We start from the raw sequence: 18,164 nt of genomic DNA on the forward strand, positions 1-18,164 counted from the left end.
TGTGTGTGCTTAGATTTGTTTTTACTTTAAGTGAGGGGAGCACTTCTGATGTGCTGGCATGATAACATATGCCATTCACATACTTTTACATATAACCTGTAATGAATTATGTAAACAAACAAAGAATGCCTAATCAAACAATATATTTTATTTACAATATTACTCAAATATTATTGAAATATTAAATAACACAAAAACAATTCCTACAGTGTCTTTGTCATACCATAATTACAATGTTTTTCATAAAACCATAAGATTTAGGAACAGAATCAGGCCATTCGACCCATTGTGCCTGCTCTACCATTGAACTATGGCTGATTTATTATCCCTCTCAATCCCATTCTCCTGCCTTCTCCCCATAACCATTGACGCCTTTACTAATCAAGAAGCTATCAACCTCCACTTTAAATATACCCATTGACTTGGCTTACTCAGCTATCTGTGGTAATGAATTCAACAGATTCATCACACTTCGGCTAAAGAAATTCCTCCTCATCTCTGTTTAAAGCAGGGGTCGCTAACCTGGGGTGCATGGACCCCTCGGTTAATGTTAGAGATCCATGGCATAAAAAGTATGGGAACTCTTGGTCTAAAGGGACATCCTTCTATACTGAGGCTGTGCCCTCTAGCTCTAGAATTCCCCATGTACAGGAGACATCCTCTCCACATCCACTCTATCTAGGGTCTTATATTTGGTAGGTTTCAATAAGATTCCTCCCTCATTCTTCTAAACTCCATAGAGTACAGGCCCAGGGTCATCTAATGCTCCTGATACATAAACTCTTTACTTCCTGGGATTATTTTTGTGAACCTCCTCTGGAACCTCTGCAAGGCCAGCACATCCTTTCTTAAATAAAGGGCCCCAAACTGCTTACAGTACTCAAGTGCAGTCTGACCAGTGTCTTATAAAGCATCATCGTTAAATCCTGAGATGTTCAGTTTTACCTCATTCTTCCAGAAATGGCTTTCCGTATCTTATATAACAATTCCTTAGTGTGCAAGATACACAATTCCATAAGGTGTCTCTGTCTTAGTAGAATTACTGATGACTAGGTTTTCCACATTCATTTCTTTGAGTCTAGAGCTTTGACTTCCTATACTGATCCATATTTTAAAATTTCTTTATTGGTGCAAAAGGCTATTGGGATCTACATTTGAGTGTCCTTTTATCTTCATTGAAGAATTAATAACCACTGTTGAGATTTTCTCGTATATGAGTCTGGCATGCTTCATTGTTGGTTTTATATTGGGTCCATTAGCTCAGCTACTCCAGGTTAGCAGAGGCAGTTTTCCCAGTAACCAAGCTGCATATTGAGGGAAGTAATGCATTCAATTCAGATCTAAATATCACCAGCAAACACCTGGTTGTCAGGTTTAGAAAAGTTAGAAGCAGAGAAGAACTCATTTTAGTCTGTTCCCACATTGTGCTTGAATCCACAACTTAAAAGAATGTCTGCCTTAGAAGAAGATGAAAATACCTGATAAATTGGGATTGTTTATTTTTTCATTTCACATATTAGTTAGGGAAAATATTACTCAATTAGAGAGACAATTGAAACCAAAGACTGTAGCAGTCTGATTTATGTCCGATTTCTCCCCCAAAAATCTCATCCACAAATCATGGAATAAAACTACAGCTGCTCAGATTCCTGCAGCATCTGGTGATCTTGAGTTCTCTGTCTTGGAGACCAACATCAGTACATCTTTCAAGAGGGTGAGCCCTTCCAAACTGTCAGGCCCTGATGGTGGACCTGGTAGGGCATCGAAAATCTGAGTTGACCAGCTGGCTGGAATGTTCAATGACATCTTCAATCTCTCACTGCTGCAGTCAGAGATTCCCAAAAGGGCAACAATTGTATCAGTACCCAAGAAATGCAGGTGAGTTGAATCAAAGACCATTTCCCAGTGGCACTCACACCTACTGTGGCAAAGTGATTTGAGAGGCTGGTCATGGCTAGAATCAAATCCTGCCCAAACATGGTCCTAGACCAACTGCTACTTGCCTATTGCCTATTGCCACAGTGAGTCTACAGTGGATTCAATCTCACTGGCTGTCCACTCAGCCTTGAATCACCTGAACAATAGTAATACTTATGTCAGGCTGCCGTTATTGACTACTGCTCAGTGTTCCACACAATCATACACTTGAAGCTCCAAAGGTTGTATCTCTGTACCTCGCTCTGCAACTGATCCTTGACTTCCTCACTGGGAGACCACAGTCCATACAAATTGGAAATAACATCACCTCCTCACTGACAATCAAGGATGCATGCTTCGCCCACTACTCTACTCTCTACACCCACCACTCTGTGGCTCGGCACAGCTCAAATGTCATCTATAAACGAAGATGAGACAATTACTGTTGGCAGAGTTTCAGGTGGTGATGCAGAGGTATACAAGAGAGAGATAGCTGAGTGTTTATCACAACAACAACCTTGCACTCAATATCAGTAATACCAAGGAACTGATCATGGAAGGTGAAGTCAAAAGAATACACACCAGTCCTGATCGAGGGATCAGAAATGGAAAGAGTGAGCAGTTTCAAATTCCTGGGCGCCAACATCTCTGAGGATCTATCCAGGGTCTAAAATAATGATAGAATCGCAAAGAAGGCATACCAGCGGCTATATTTCATTAAGAGTTTGAGGAAATTTGGTATGTCACCAAAGATTTATGCAAATTTCTTGGGTGTACCATGGAGAAGTTGTATGGAGTGGCCACTGCACGGGATCAGAAAAGCAGCATGATGCACCATCAATAACTCTCTGAGACGTGAGGCGAGATATCAGCTTTTATTGACTGGAAGAAAGAACAAGCAGCAATTGACCACCACGCTACATCCTGGAGACTGAGAGGCAGGGCTCAGGCCCCAATCGCCTTTATACCGGGGTCTGTGGGAGGAGCCACGGTCAGTGGGAGGAGCCACAGGAGCAGTCAGCAGGGGGGTGTGTCCAGACAGGTATATGTAGTTCACCACACAGCAGAAAGTTGTAAACTCAGCCAGCTCCATCATGGACTCTACCCTCCCCAGTGCTGAGGAGACCGTCAAAGCATGATGCCTCAAAAAAGCGGCATCTATCATTAAAGACCCCCATCACCCAGGACATGCTCTCTTCTCACTGCTACCATCAAGGAGGAGATACAAAAGCCTGAAGACACACACTCAATGTTTCAGGAACAGTTTCTTCCCCTCTGCCATCTGATTTCTGAATGGACACTGAACCCCTGAACACCACCTCAGTTTTCGCACAATTTACTTAATTTTCAAATATATTTCATATTGTAATTTATAGTTTTTATTATTATGTTTTGCAATACACTGGTGCTGCAAAATGACAAATTTCATGACAAACGCCAATGATATTAAACCTGATTCTAATTCAAGGAATTTTCTCCTGTCCATTGATAAAGTGGATAGGAGAATTTACCAGTTTATAGCTTCTTGCCAATTCCAGAATTCCCAGAGACCTTGTAGAAGGTGGAATCTTAGCTTGGCTATTTTAACTTGCACTGTAGGAAAGCTCCTTGGATGAGCTGAATTTGAACTACTTTATGTCATTATTTTGAAAACCCAGGGAATGAAGGACTATGGGGAACTGGCATAGGAGATGAAATATGCGGCAAATAGGCCATGGTCATATTGAATGCCAGGGCAAACCTATGAATGGCCTGCTCCTGATCAAATTTTCTTATGTTCTTCTTATGTTCTTAAATAAGGTGAGGAGATTAATATTAGGGACTGCAAGTTTGTTATCAAAGATCCAACTGAAAATACCCTTTTTGGAAATACATAGCTGGAAATTCTACCATGTATGTTTCGGGTATTGTTGATCATGTATGGAATATTTGTATCTATAGTTGCTTTGATCAGAAAGTCAATAAAATGATCAGCAACCCAGTGTACGTTTGGGACACTTATGAAAATTGTACTTTGGGCTTCAGTATGCACAAGGAGACTTTTGGGTGCATAGCAGTAACATCAGTTAGCCTGCAGTGTATAGCTGTGATATTGGCAGCGGTGTGGGTCCTAAACAGAGGAAAGATGAATTTCTAGAGCTATGGATCCAGATTTAGATTTATTTATCATATGTACGTTGATACATGCAGTGAAATATGTCATTTGCATTAACAGCCAACACACTCAAGGATGTGCTGCAGGAAGCCTGCAAGTAGCGCCACACATTCCTCTACTAACGTAGCATGCCCACAAAGCTTGGCAGAACCACACGGAATACAACACAATAGAACATGCAAAGCAGCAAATCAACAATAGTGAAACAAAGCCCGTTCCTTCCTCCCTCCCTCTCACCCACCCACCCACGTACAGACCACAGGACAGGCTCACTTCTTCAGCCTACAGCCTCCAAATGATTTGTGGACTCACTCACGTTAGGCCCTGACTTCCCCCGCAGACTCAGAGGTTCACACACCCAGTCTCTGGCCGTCGAGTCTCGACCTCTGGATTTCCGATCGACCTTCAACCCAGACTTCAGATCGACCTTTGAGCTTTCATCTTCAATATCAACACAGGACTTACAGACGATGATCAATGAGGATCAGAACTCCAGGCTTTGACTGCTAGACTATCCACTGATGGCACCCCGAAATTCAAGTATTGAACTCCCGTCTCACCAAAGATGGAACCTCAAATATTATCCTTGGTCTGCAGCCCAACACCCAGCCACTCCCTCACCACTTGCCTTTGAACATAGAACAGTGGCTTAGATTCTAAAATGTCCTCTAATTCCCCAACATTTCTGTTCCTAAACCCTAACCTGACCCCCTAGCTCCTGTATCTGCCCTCAAAACCATCCATACAAACCTAATAAAAGTCTAAAGGTGAGAAAAGAATCCGTGAGACAAAGTGAGAAGAGAATCAGGGAGAGGTTGACGGGCATACAGAAGAGAACCAAGCAACCAACAGATACCTCCAGAAAGATACTACAAAGAAAGAAAAATTCTATCATAGATTTTTATAAATCCAAATCACAGACGTTATGCTTATGGGCTGTGTCTTAATATATCAAGTGCCAAAGAGATCTGATTACAATGATGGATTTTGAGAAGTTAAAATTTTCCACGCGCTTTACATCAGATATACAACTGAGCACTTGAAGCAGTCCATTGAATTTAATTTAGTGGAAATTAGGGTTGTTTACATGGTCACAGACTGAATTATATTGGGTTGGAAAGGAAATTAAATTCACAGCTTGGAAGAGTAATATTTTACTTCCCAGCAAAATCACTGTAGACAAAGTTACTGCAGGCTGTTAGAACTAATTTAAAATGGTTGTTTCTTTACAAATGAAAATGAACTGAAGCCTTTTTGATACATTTGAATGCTAAGGATTTTGATAGCTTTAATGATTGCTAATGTAAGCAGAATTAATTTTTTATAATAACATATAATAACAGAAATTGATTTGTCATTTTTCAATGGGCAATCAGAAGATATATGGTCTAAAAGCAGTATCATAAAGCACAATGTTGTTGTTGTCACACTATTAATTTTATCAAAGAAAACGCAAGCCTTTACAACAGCAAAGGAACAACAGCAGCACACTTCCTGACAACAAGATAGGGTCCTCCAAGCCTGTGACATACGGAGGACACCATGCAGGACAGCAACATGAAGCAGCACACAAGGCATGTCACTCATTCTCTACACGATAGCCTGCAAACAGAGAGCCTGGGGAGTCCATCATCTGTCAGCGACATCTCCCTGTAAGTGGCTGTCTCAGTGTTTGCAGTCACTCTTCTTGCTTTGCCTCCAGTTGCTGACAATCCTCTGTTGCCCTCCCTCCACAACCTGTTCCATGAACTCATTATTTCCATTTGCCCCTCTGCTCAACCCCGCAATTACCTTTTAGCCTCTCCAATGAATGATACAGTACCTAAATCACACCAACACCAACCATCCTTATCACATTTCTGTGCATTGTCCCACCAGATTCTCTCTGAATTATAGATAACTATGCCTCCACCCCCATTAAGCTTCTGTGCTCCTGCTCCCCTATTTTGTCACTAATCCCCAATTCACTTTCTTGCACCTGTGATATGCAATTCTCTACACTCGTTCCACATTGGCACCATCCAGTGTTCCTCATACAAAACTGGTGCAGGCCTCCCCAATGGAAGCAAGCTTGAAGACTTTTCCTGCAGCTATACAATTTGAAACCTATTATTTCATAATTGTGATTTTCCTATGTTGAACCTCTGAAAATCGTCCACAAGCACAAAAATTAAAGTATCATACACTAAAAATGCATGTCCATTGCTGAGCTACATTCCTCTTTTATTAACTTTAGTTAAAACTCCCAATGCAAGAACTTCAGAAATATTAAATTGACACTAAAAAAATCCAGCAAATGGCAGTTCTGTGGACAAAAAATACTTTGTTTATGAGAGAGGTCAGAGGAGAATAACCAATTCAAATAACCACACGTTGCAACTCTGGGTGTGCAGAAGAGCGTCTCTGAACACAAAGCACATCGAACCTTGAGGCAACAGAAGACCATAAACATACACCCAGTGTTCACCTTTTTGGGTACAGGAGTGTATTATTTAAGACCCAAAAATGAGATGATTACATGGCATTGATCATTACGAGCTAGCATTGTAAGTGACATCTATATCTCCTGTACTCATAACATTTTCACTTCTATTTGTTTTCTAATTCATTATCATTTCATCCTGTGATCTCTAGATTTTATTTAAGTCTATAGTTGAGTCTGCGAATCATTACATAAGTTATTTTATACCTCAGAATGTATGTCATTTGTGCCGAACATTTTGGGCAGAATTCACATCAATTCCTAACAAGTTAAAACTAGTTTTGACCTTAAATAATTAATAAATAATTTAAAATATCCAGATATTATTAAAACTAGGATGGACTTTGAGTAATGTTGTAGAAAATACCAGTAATTTTAATAGCAAACAGAATCCATATATTTGCAGTGTAATTGATACTCCATTGGCTTCATGGAGAGAATATTCTAATGGCACACACTTGGTGTAATTTTGACTGCACAAATGGTGCAGATCTTGGGGAAATTCCATATCATGGCAGAAATGATTATCCTCTGAGCTTTTTGCATTTCCTAGCCAGATTGCAGAGGGAGATGCAAAAGGATAGATGACAAGCTTCTTGCACAAATTAGTTGAAGGTTCTTACTTCCATTTCAATCAGACTCTTGCCGGATCTTAATTTATCTGCTCTGTCCATGCAATAAAATAATAATCCACAAATTCAAATTAACACAAACAGTGTTGATTATTCATTTCCCTGTATAATTGGGCTGCACTAATATGAAAATTCTTACCCATTCTCCTGCTTTATTAATTCAACAATAATACAGTAAATTAATCATTGCTCTGTCACAACAGTACACCTCTGTCCCTATATTTCATACATATACACATATATTTATAATCTCTTCCCAACCATTAGTACTGTTCTATAGTTCCAAAACTTATTCCAAATTAGGCAACAGTTTTGCATTCTCTAGGAGGGAGTAGTGGTGTGTGGGTATTTTGGCCTGATGACATCTGCAGAAGTGATCACCAGAGAAGTCGAAGCTATCTAGGTATGCTCTGACCCTTTACAAAGTGCAGAGGCTGGCTTCATAGCCCAGGTGCAACCTGTTCCTATGTCTCAGCCCAGAGCACTCACTGGCTTTATCTGCTCAGTACAATTTTCACACAAACAACTTCAAAACCAGTCATTTGATGTCATGGCCAACAATTTCCTTGCATCTGCCTGATCAGCACTCAGATTTTTTTTTATAATGCATTGTCATTAGCATTAGAATTCCTGCACCATTTCTCTTTATCATTGTGAGCTACATTCCTCTTTTATTAACTTTAGTTAATACTCTCAATGCAAGAACATCAGAAATATTAAACTGGCACTAAGCCAACCAGAGTTAGGATCTAAAGCTAAAGCACAGTTATTTCTGCAGTGCCTCAAATGTAAAACACAAATAATAAGTTTTAGATGATTTCTATTGAAAGGTTAAAAGATGCCATTTTACTTGAGTGAAGTTCCAATATATAAGTGTCATTGTCCTTATAAGTATTTATATTATATGGTGAGTAGATTCATGCATTGTAAGTCATAACATTTCTTACAAAGGCAGTCAGTCAACCACCTCAGGAATTTTAGCTGTAAATAAGCTACCTAGGTCTCTTTTTTCATGTGTTCCTCACACTACATTCTTCTATTGATAAGATTATAGTAACTGTGATACTAAATTCTCCTATTTGGTTCATACTAAGCACTAGTTAGTCCATTTTATGCTGAAGTGCACTAATTCCATTTGAGTTTCTTCAAAGTTTGAGGAAGTGACCTCTGCATCAAGAGTTCAAAGGCAATGCATTCAGTGCTATCATCTGTCATTCTGACTCCGTGCAGCTAATGTCAAAATAAGCATGGGGAGCATATCAAGTAGTCAAAACTACCAGTGGTTTTAGGCTGTAAACATGTCCACACTTGTAGTATGAGAGGGGAACCTTGCATTGCTTTTTGAACTAAATACACTGACATATCTGCATCTGATCCTAGGAATAATAACCTAAAATGTTTGCATACTAGCAAGGAGTTAGAGAACTTCAAATGGATTGACTTCTTCCTTGAGATATGAATGAGCTTAGTGGATATGGGGATCAAGTTTGGGGATACTGGAACTCTCTGCTATATCTTGAGACATGTCTTCTGATATTGTTGGGTGCTTTGAAAAGAAACTTTAAACAGCATTGTGGATGAAAATCTGCTGGTGACAGGGTATGTAATAGGCAAGGACAGCATTATAAAATCAATCTTAATGTTTATACCACACATGAATTAATTGTGTTGCCCCAAGGAGTGACTATGAAGGTACCTTTATCCATCAATCATAAATTACTTTTTTCTCTCCCCACTGCTCCTTCCTTCTATAACTCACATTATTTCCTCTATTATGATGTGCACCTTAATTAACCATTGGCAATTCTTACAACATAACATTCTGCAAAATTCTCCTGGAGTTTCTAGAGATACGAATGTCCAATCAGGATCTTCAATGTAGAATAGAGACCAGAAGCAATCAACAAATGGTATCTCTGCCTGCTAAAACAGATTACTACAGTAGCTGACAACCTGAAATAAAAAATATAGAAAATGCTGGTGATAATACTAAACTTGAAAGCTTTGGATTTGTCTACACTATTTTGATGGAAAGAAGCCTAGTCTATGTTAAATCAGAGACCCAGATGCAACAGATGTTAATGATAAGTCATTTATACGTGTTGATTCATCTCTTTTAAGAAAGGAATTGATTGTCTACTTTTCAGTTTTCATGCTTGCATATAATTGAAAAGACGTGTACTTTTAAGGCAACAGATAGCAAGCTGAATGATTAAAGTGTAGACTGAAATTTCAATTAAAATCAAGTTTTAACCTTGTAGCAGTGCTGGGGAATTGGGAAGAAGAGTAGACCTTTCATCTCCTCAGCCCATTTCGTCATTCAGTAAGATCATGACTACTTTGTGGTCTAATTCTGCACACTTGGCTTTTCTCTAAACATCTTTGGTAAAAAATAACAAGGGAAAAGTCAGATGTACGATTAACCTGTCGTGAATTGCCATTTCTTAGTGGTCAGTAGGTTTTCCTACAGAACAACTGTATCCCAACCCAGGGAAGAAGCCTTCTGAACTAAAGAGTGAACAATCAAATGTGGTATTCACATTGAATCAGAAACATCAGTGTAAATGCATATATCGGCAAGTTCATGAACAAGCTCTTTCTGGAGTTGAGTGGTTGGTCAACACTGTCTGACATGTTGCCTGATGAGATTTTCTAAGGTACCCAATTTTTTGAGAAGGACCAAGGAAAAGAAAAGTGAAACTGAAGTTGAGTAAACTCTTGAAACATTGTTTTGAGAATTTATAGGGAATGTTTCTCAAGGATTTTCAATTGAAGTTTGCAACCTGATGACTTGCATAATACATCTAACGATCCTTGTCATTGCAGATTATGATAGGTGAAGGTATTCTTTACTGTTGTCTGACAAAAAGAAGAAATGGAATAGTAACCGAGGCGAACATCAACGCTGGAGGCTGTAACTTCAACTCATTCCTCCGACGTGCCGTCAGATTTGTTGGTGGGTTCAAACACTGGTTATGGCATTTAGGTTCAAGTATCACTGAATAATCTAAAGATCATCTAGAGATATGGAGTTCTGTTTGCATTTCTTTTGCTGCCAACAAAAAAGGTTGATAGGCTTTGTGTTCACCAATTGATTCAATGCAGCAAAGGATCCTCTATATATTCAAACATATTTGGATTTGGCTAGCAATTAGATGCACTAGCTGAGAAATTAGATTCATCTGCACCTCTGTTTCATGTGTGAATTGTGCACAAACCAAATTATCAACTCTGGGTGAGATTATACATGTGTGGATTATGCTCTGAGCAAATATGCGTCTGATGCACTTTGCTGCACATAACATTTTCTGGTATCTATTTTAGTTCACTTTGATGCTATGAATTGTGCACTTACAGATTTACTGCATTCCTGTCAAGAGCATGCAGGGGATGTCTTCTGCTTGAATACTAGCAAAATATCTAGGGACAGGATCAATAGTTAGAGGTTTGTGTTTTGATATCAATGTCTTGCACACAGCATCTGCCGGCATCCGTTTTCGTTGCTGAGGTAATGGAAGCATCACAAGCTGCCCCTTCATTTTTGGAGTTTTTTTCTACAAACGTTTGTACATTCTCATCAGAGCTACATGCCCTCTTATTGATCCCACTTCAAGTGGTTTCAGATGAAAACTGTACAGGTCCCATCATAGAATACATTTCTGAGTGCAGACTACCTTTTCACAAGTCTAAACACAATAGGTTCTGCAGATGTGGGAATCCTAACATACTTTTAACAACCGGAATGCCAACATCAGCACAATTCTAACATACCTTTCTCCAACTTCTTGAATATTTGCATGGGATTTGACTAGGTTTTAGCAGTGCATATTTCATGCACATAGAGTGGGTGAAATCTAATTCTTGGCAGCTATATTTTCAAAGTGATCTACAACCACACATTTATATGACATTAAGAGATAGCTGCTATCTCCTGATAAGTTAGTTTAATACAATTTGGGTCATCTTTTACTTTTCAGTCAAAGCCAGATAGTCCATTGAGGAGCCACACAGAGGACTTTGCCAGCAGGCCATTTGGTAATTTGGCCCATTCTGAGGGCCAGCCTTCATTTAGATAAATCCAACAGGCAATAACCATCATCTGGTTACATGATGGTCTACTCACAAATTCTTAGGCTCCCCCCTTTGACCCATCTGACACAGTCACACTGAGCATGTCCCACATTCTGCAGGTTTCACCCCATATTCCTGTTGATGACTTTTCTGTCTCCATCATTTATACATTTGGTACACTTTTTCTGTACCCCTCGGCAGATACTTTTGCAAGAGTACAGTGCTTGCTGCCTAACTACAGCCTTGTGAATTCTTGTAGACCATGTGAAACGTGTTCCAAGTTAAAAATCTTTTGGGCTGACTATTATGTATTTAAATCTGAAAAATGTGCAAAAACACCCCTGTTCTGTCAAAATAGCAATATGCACATACAAACTCTAAATTATATACTACTATTACAATAAGAATAAATTGAAAAGAATATTGATTAGATTTTATCAAAGGGCATGTGCCTATATCAGTATTATAAGAAAAGATTGGAAATGCGAATGAGAAATTTCTCCTTTGTCACTCAGGTTATGTGTGCAGCAGAGTTAATGCCAGAATTTCTGGAGGGCCCTTTGGACAGGGGTTAGCACATTGGGCTAGATCTCTTGAAAGATCAGTAACTGGTTATAGTTTCCATTGCCTTTAGTTGCCTTGCCTTGCCAAAGACTCTTCAAGTATCTTGAATGCACTGTGCACCATGGAATGAATGTAACTAGTTTTCACTTATGCTTATCAAGTCCATGTGTGTGTGTGTGTATGTGCATTCACATTTTCAGATATAATGCTTAAATTTGCATAACGACGCTCTTAAAAGCAGAAATCAACATGGTTCTTCCATTAGCATTTATCATTACTGCGCTTCACTTGAAATTAGCATCCATTTCTCTGCTTCACTGGAATTGTCAACAAACGTTAACTCTATCCCAGTTACAGCAAACCTTGTAAGCCTCGTCTGCTTATTGGAAGCATTGAAAACAAATTTGCTTTTCACCCTTTTCTGGATTTTCAGTTTTAATCAATTCCCTTGATCAAATCTTAAGGGTTTGCAACACTGTCCTTTCTCTTGATCGTCTTCCCCTTCAGAACGTGCAGCTGAGGTATCATTTCCAATATTATTCAGCCTTTCGTACCTCAGTAGATTAGAGATTCTTTATGCATGAGAGTGAAGAGCAATAATGGATGACCTGAACTCAGTCCTTTCCTGTCCTCTCCAACAGCGATTTTTCTATGGGGGCTAGGAGAAAAAAGATGAAAGATGCCTAATTATTTTATTCTTTACAGCATAGCAGTGCTGTGGGTAATAATGAAACAAATACAAACCTATTTATGGTGTGATAATCTGAATTTATATCAGTTAATTTTGGTTATCTAATGAATCTGAATTTTTGAGCTAAGATTAAGTGATCAAAGGAGTCCATTACCTATTAGGGCACATTACATTGGTGGCTTTAAATGCTGTTTACTACCTTTGTATTGTTCCCTACTGAAAGACTCCACCCCTTCTTGGGCTTTCACCAATCCAGAGGCCTCCCACTATTTTACACCTAAGTTGTGTGTTGCCATTGGAAGAGGCCACTAACTGATGCAAATGCGACTTGGATAATAAGTTCCAGAATGAGGAACCAGCAACATTGTTGTCCAGTGATAGCTGAATTTCATTGTTTCAGTGGGGTGCACACTCCCACAGAGCCACAGCTTCCTATCACAAAACGCCACTAAGGACTGGTAGTTAAAGCTATGGCTACTGGCAGCATCTCAAACAATCCAGAATGTTAGTTTGGATACAGAATTAGTTCAGGGATGGAAAATATAGAGTAGAAATAAATGGGTTAGCTAGGCACGCTTTTGTACCTACAGTATTATAGGGAGCAACCCTGGCTTCTCATCATTCACATTAATGGCTTTGGTGAAATGATAAATTCCATGTTTCTATTTTCAAAGTGGTCAATTTACTGTGACCACTCGACCTACCAAGCAGCACGTATTTAGAATGGGGGAAGAAACCAAAACACCCAGAGGAAACCCATGTGTTGAACTTGAAAACTCTACGTGTTCTGACCTACAGACAACGTGGGGTTTGAACTCCAGCTTCCTGAGCTGTAATAGTATTACGCTACTGGGGTGGCCAGATAAAGCAATTCGGCAAGTTGGAAGCTGGAGTAAGTTATAGGGAAATGAGAGCTAATTCATTTTTATATAAAATAGGAATTGTGTTTTGTAATAGTGATTTATTTACCGACCATTGAGCAGACTTGATGGGCAAAATGGTCTAATTCTGCTCTTGTGTTATAAAACACTGCTGGTGTTTAGGCCAGCAGTGAAGGTCCTCCATCCCTGGTGGTGTTCAGGGCTTCCTTCATTATGCCATTGGGTTCCTCTTGGTTTTTATCACTATGAGTCATGCAAGTCCTGAGTGGAGACTCTATTATACCATCGTGTTCAGGTGTAGAAGGAGACTTCGTTGCTGTTTCCATAACAATTTTGTTTTGTCAGTCAGGGTTGTTAGCCCTGAGGTGAACCCCCGAACCAGCAGGACTGGTGGCCCACTATTAGTCTGACCTCTACCCTTTGACCTGTTTGGCATGGGTGATCCTACCAAGAGCCAAAGCATAAAGCCCTGCTCCACCCACATATCTCTCTGGGTCATTGAGGCTCACAAGGTTCCAAGCCCTACTACAAAGCTGTGGTCCTCTTGGAGGTTGTATAACAGTGAGAAACTATTAATGTCAAAGTGTACAGAGATACCAATGTGCTGCCTTATGAGATGTAGAAAATAAGCATACAGTATAGCAAAGAAATAAGGGTTTGAAGTGTTGGGTGCAAGTTCCATCTCCATACATAAAGATGGATATATATCTATGTAGCTGGCTCAATCGGCTGAGTGGCCTATGGTCCTGTCTTATGGTCCCATATTTGTCTTGACGTTAGTGCATCACAACTTCAGCAGAATGATTCCAGTGATGAGGGAATTTCCCACAAAGAGAGTTCAAGGATCTGTAGAATCTGTACTCATTGGAGTTTGGAAGAATGGGAGGTAAATTTAATACAGGTTAAATGATTGGAATTCTCCACTTCTGAGAGCTGTGAATGCAAAGGTGCGATCAATTAGTCTTTTGGACTCTAAGGTAGAAAGCAAAATAGTCTTGAGCCCATAAGACCATAAGATATTGGAGCAGAATTAGGCTATCTGGCCCTTCAAGTCTGCTCCACTATTTCATCATAGGTGATCCAATTTTCCTCTCAGCCCCAAACTCCAGACTCCTGCCTTCTCTCTGTATCCCTTTGTGTCCTGACCAATCAAGAATCTACCAACCTCTGCCATAAATATACATAAAGACTTCGCCTCCACAGCTGCCTGTGGCAAAGAATTCCACAGATTCACCACTCTCTGGCTAAAGAAATTCCTCCTCATCTCCATTCTGAAAGGGCAGCCCTCTATCTGAGGCTGTGTCCTCTGGTCTTACCATATTTAACATCCTCTGCACATCCACTATCAAGGCCTTTCACCATTTGAGAGGTTCAACGAGGCCACGCCTCATTCTTCTGAATTCCAGTGAATATAGGCTCATAGTCGTCAAATGCTCTTCATATGACAAGCCATTCAATCCTGGAATCATTTTTGTGAACCTCCTTTGAACCCTCTCCAGTTTCAGCACATCCTTTCTAAGAGAAGGGGCCCAAACCTGCTCACAATACTCCAAGTGAGGCCTTACGAATGTTTTATAAGGTTTCAACATTACGTCCTTGCTATTATGTTCTAGTCCTGTTGAACTGAATGCTAACGTTGTATTTGCCTTCCTCACCACAGATTCAACATGCAAATTAACCTTTAGGGAATCCTTCACAAGGACTCCCAAGTCCCTTTGCCCCTCAGTTTTTTTTTTGTATTTTTCTCTCCATTTAGAAACCAGTCTACACTTTTATTTCTTCTACCAAAGTGCATGACCATACCCATTTCCCAACACTGCATTTCATCTGTAATTTCTTTGCCCATTCTCCTAATCTAAGTCCTTCTGTAGCCTCTCTGCTTCTTCAAAACTACCTTCCCCTCCACCAATTTTCATATCATCTGCAAACTTTACAACAAAGCCATCAATTCCATCATTCAAATCATTGACATATAAAATAAAAAGTATTGGTCCCAACACAGACCCCTGTGCGACACTACTAGTCACCAGCAACCAGTCAAAAAAGGCTCCCTTTATTCCCACTGTTTGCCTCCTGCCAATCAGCCACTGCTTTATCCATGCTAGAATCTTTACTGTAATACTGTGGGCTCATTGCTTGTTAAGCAACTTCATGTGTGGCACCTTGTCAAAGGCTTTCTGAAAATCCAAACATGACATCAACCAATTCTCCTTTGCCTATCCTGTTTGAAGAATCTTCTTCAAAGATTCCAACAGATTTGTCAGGCAAGATTTTGCCTTGAAGAAACCATACTGACTACGTCCCATTTTATCATGTGTCTCTAAGTACCCTGAGATCTCATCCTTAATAATCGACTCCAACATCTTCCCACCTACTGAGGTCAGACAAATTGGCCTGTAGTTTCCCTTCTTCTGCCTCTCTCCCTTCTTGAACATTGGAGTGACATTTGTAGTTTTTCAATCTTCCAGAACCATTCCAGAATATAATGATTCTTGAAAGATCATTACTAATGCTTCTATGATCTCTTCAGCCACCTCTTTCAGAACCCTGGGGTGTACACCATGTGGTCCAGGTAACTTATCGACCTTCAGACGTTTTACTTTCCCAAAAACCTTTGTTTCTGAGTCAGTTATCAGTTTAAGAATACTGGAGAAAATGCACAGGATTCCATGGCCAAATCATGTTTAGTTTTATTATCGTAAATGGAATCAAATTTTGGAGGTAAATTACATAGCATAGCTATAATTCTTTAATTCAAGTGACTGAAGACAAATTTCTACCCTAATTCAAAATTTTGGAAGCATTCTTCAGCATCAAGTAAAATAATTTTAATTGTTGTAGACTGATGGACCTAACTAGTCTGTTCCAATTTACAGGAAGTACATTTAGATCTATTTATTTCATACTTGGAAGCACTTCCTTTAACATACATCTAGATTTAAGAGCCCAATTCAAATATTCTAAAAACTTTTCATGAAAATGAAACTTAACATGCTATGAATAGTTATCCATGTTGTTTAAATCTGCTGCACTAAAGCATTATATTGTGTCCCAGGGTATGGTTTGAGTGTAACAACAACAGATACACAGAGATCACAATGTTCGCTGAATGTTCTTTGAAATTTTTCTCAGTGCAATTTAGATGATTGTAAACAACATCTGAAATGTATAAATGACTTACAACATCTTAAACAAAAGAAGTAAGGAAATTGGCTATTTTCTTCTTGTGATTATCCTAGTATTAAATATTAATTAATGCAAATAATTAACACTATTCATTTGGGCTCAAATCCAATTGAGATTTTCTTTTTTTTAATAAAATGTTATTTGTCATACAATTGTGGTGTTCAAAATCTACTCCTATTTTACCAGGTATATTTAACAGTGGGCGACGTGACTCTAAGTATTGAGCTTTGTCTAGTGCTTAAGGAGGAAAATGAGAAATGGGGAAAATTATTTAAAGGAGAAACTTTCTGCACCAAACTGATACATACCAATGTAAATAAGTAAAAGTAATTCTTTTCCAGTTCTTTAGTTGCGTTTCTTATTTTTGCTGGAATTCTTACTGAAAATAAACTATGTAAACATGTTGCTTTGACCACAGCATCTGCAGTGCACTTTGTGTTTAAAACAACATCCTTTGTGTGTAATATATTTTAAGTTTTTAGCTGAGTTTACACAGAATGTCACAGTTCCAATAATTACTATTAATAAGAAGGATTGTAGAAGAAAATATATCTGGCTTAACATAAAAATATTGCAGTAAAATTGTACAGAAGCAGGTATATGTCTACTTTGCACAATTTAATATCAACTCATAAATTCTCTCTGCTTGGACGAATAATGTTCCCAAGTGGTATTTTGGTATCTTTGATATTATTGCCATTAAGGCACTGCTATTTTGGGTAAAGACAAATGTGCAAAATGATTTTGAATTAGCACCTGGAGATTAAAATGCTCATGCTAATTATTTTTGATTTCTCTTGAGTGTTCTAGGAGTTCATGTGTTTGGCCTTTGTGCCACTGCTCTCATCACTGACATTATTCAGCTGTCAACCGGGTACCATGCCCCATATTTTCTTACAGTGTGTAAGCCTAATTATACATCGCTAAATACCTCCTGTGAAGAAAATCCATACGTTGTGGAAGATATCTGCACAGGATCTGATCCTTCCATCATTAACGCTGGCAGGTTAGAATTCACATTTTATTTCATCTATCAAGAAGCTGCTTATTTTCTCTGTGCTTTATATAAGAATATTATACACCACTGGTTGCATCACTTCAAAAAATAATGCACAAGAACAAGGCATCTCTCACTCCATGGTTATTAAAGTATAAAACACACTTAGATAGGTTCGTTGCTGGGTTTTCTATAACAAAAATTACCTTACCCTTCTCTCAGGAGAGCTCTCAAGTACATTGAGAAATTCTCCACCGTTCTTTTTCAATAGTTGTAACCCACTTAGGTAAATTCAAGTCAGAGGTATTTTGTATTTTAGGGAATGTGGTCTATAAAGGAATCAGAATATTTTCTTTACTTTGGGCTACTTTGGCCAGGAAAATCTCTAAATGCCAAGCATCTAGATTTTCATTTTTATGCATCTCCCTTGCCTTGAGAAATCAAAGTCAATGTAATTGTCAAGTTATTCTGAAAAATCCTTATTATATGTCAAATGTCCATGAAGAAAGTTTCTACTGTAAGTTGTTAGCCTCACTGAGCTGAAAGGATAGATTGCCATTCCATCAAGTGTACAAAATGAACAATATC

General features: G+C 38.9%; 1 protein-coding gene across 1 annotated transcript in view; it reads left to right on the top strand.

Moving 5' to 3' along the window:
- The window catches only part of plppr4a (phospholipid phosphatase related 4a), a 79,807-nt gene that overhangs the window by 41,118 nt on the left and 20,525 nt on the right, over nt 1–18,164 (top strand). The window contains exons 3-4 of the mRNA XM_059983569.1: nt 10,013–10,142; nt 17,390–17,585. Coding sequence (XP_059839552.1) covers nt 10,013–10,142; nt 17,390–17,585 — 326 coding nt within the window. The remainder of the gene's footprint in view (nt 1–10,012; nt 10,143–17,389; nt 17,586–18,164) is intronic.

This window comes from Hypanus sabinus, chromosome 11, assembly GCF_030144855.1.
Source record: "Hypanus sabinus isolate sHypSab1 chromosome 11, sHypSab1.hap1, whole genome shotgun sequence".
Taxonomy (NCBI): Eukaryota; Metazoa; Chordata; class Chondrichthyes; order Myliobatiformes; family Dasyatidae; genus Hypanus; species Hypanus sabinus.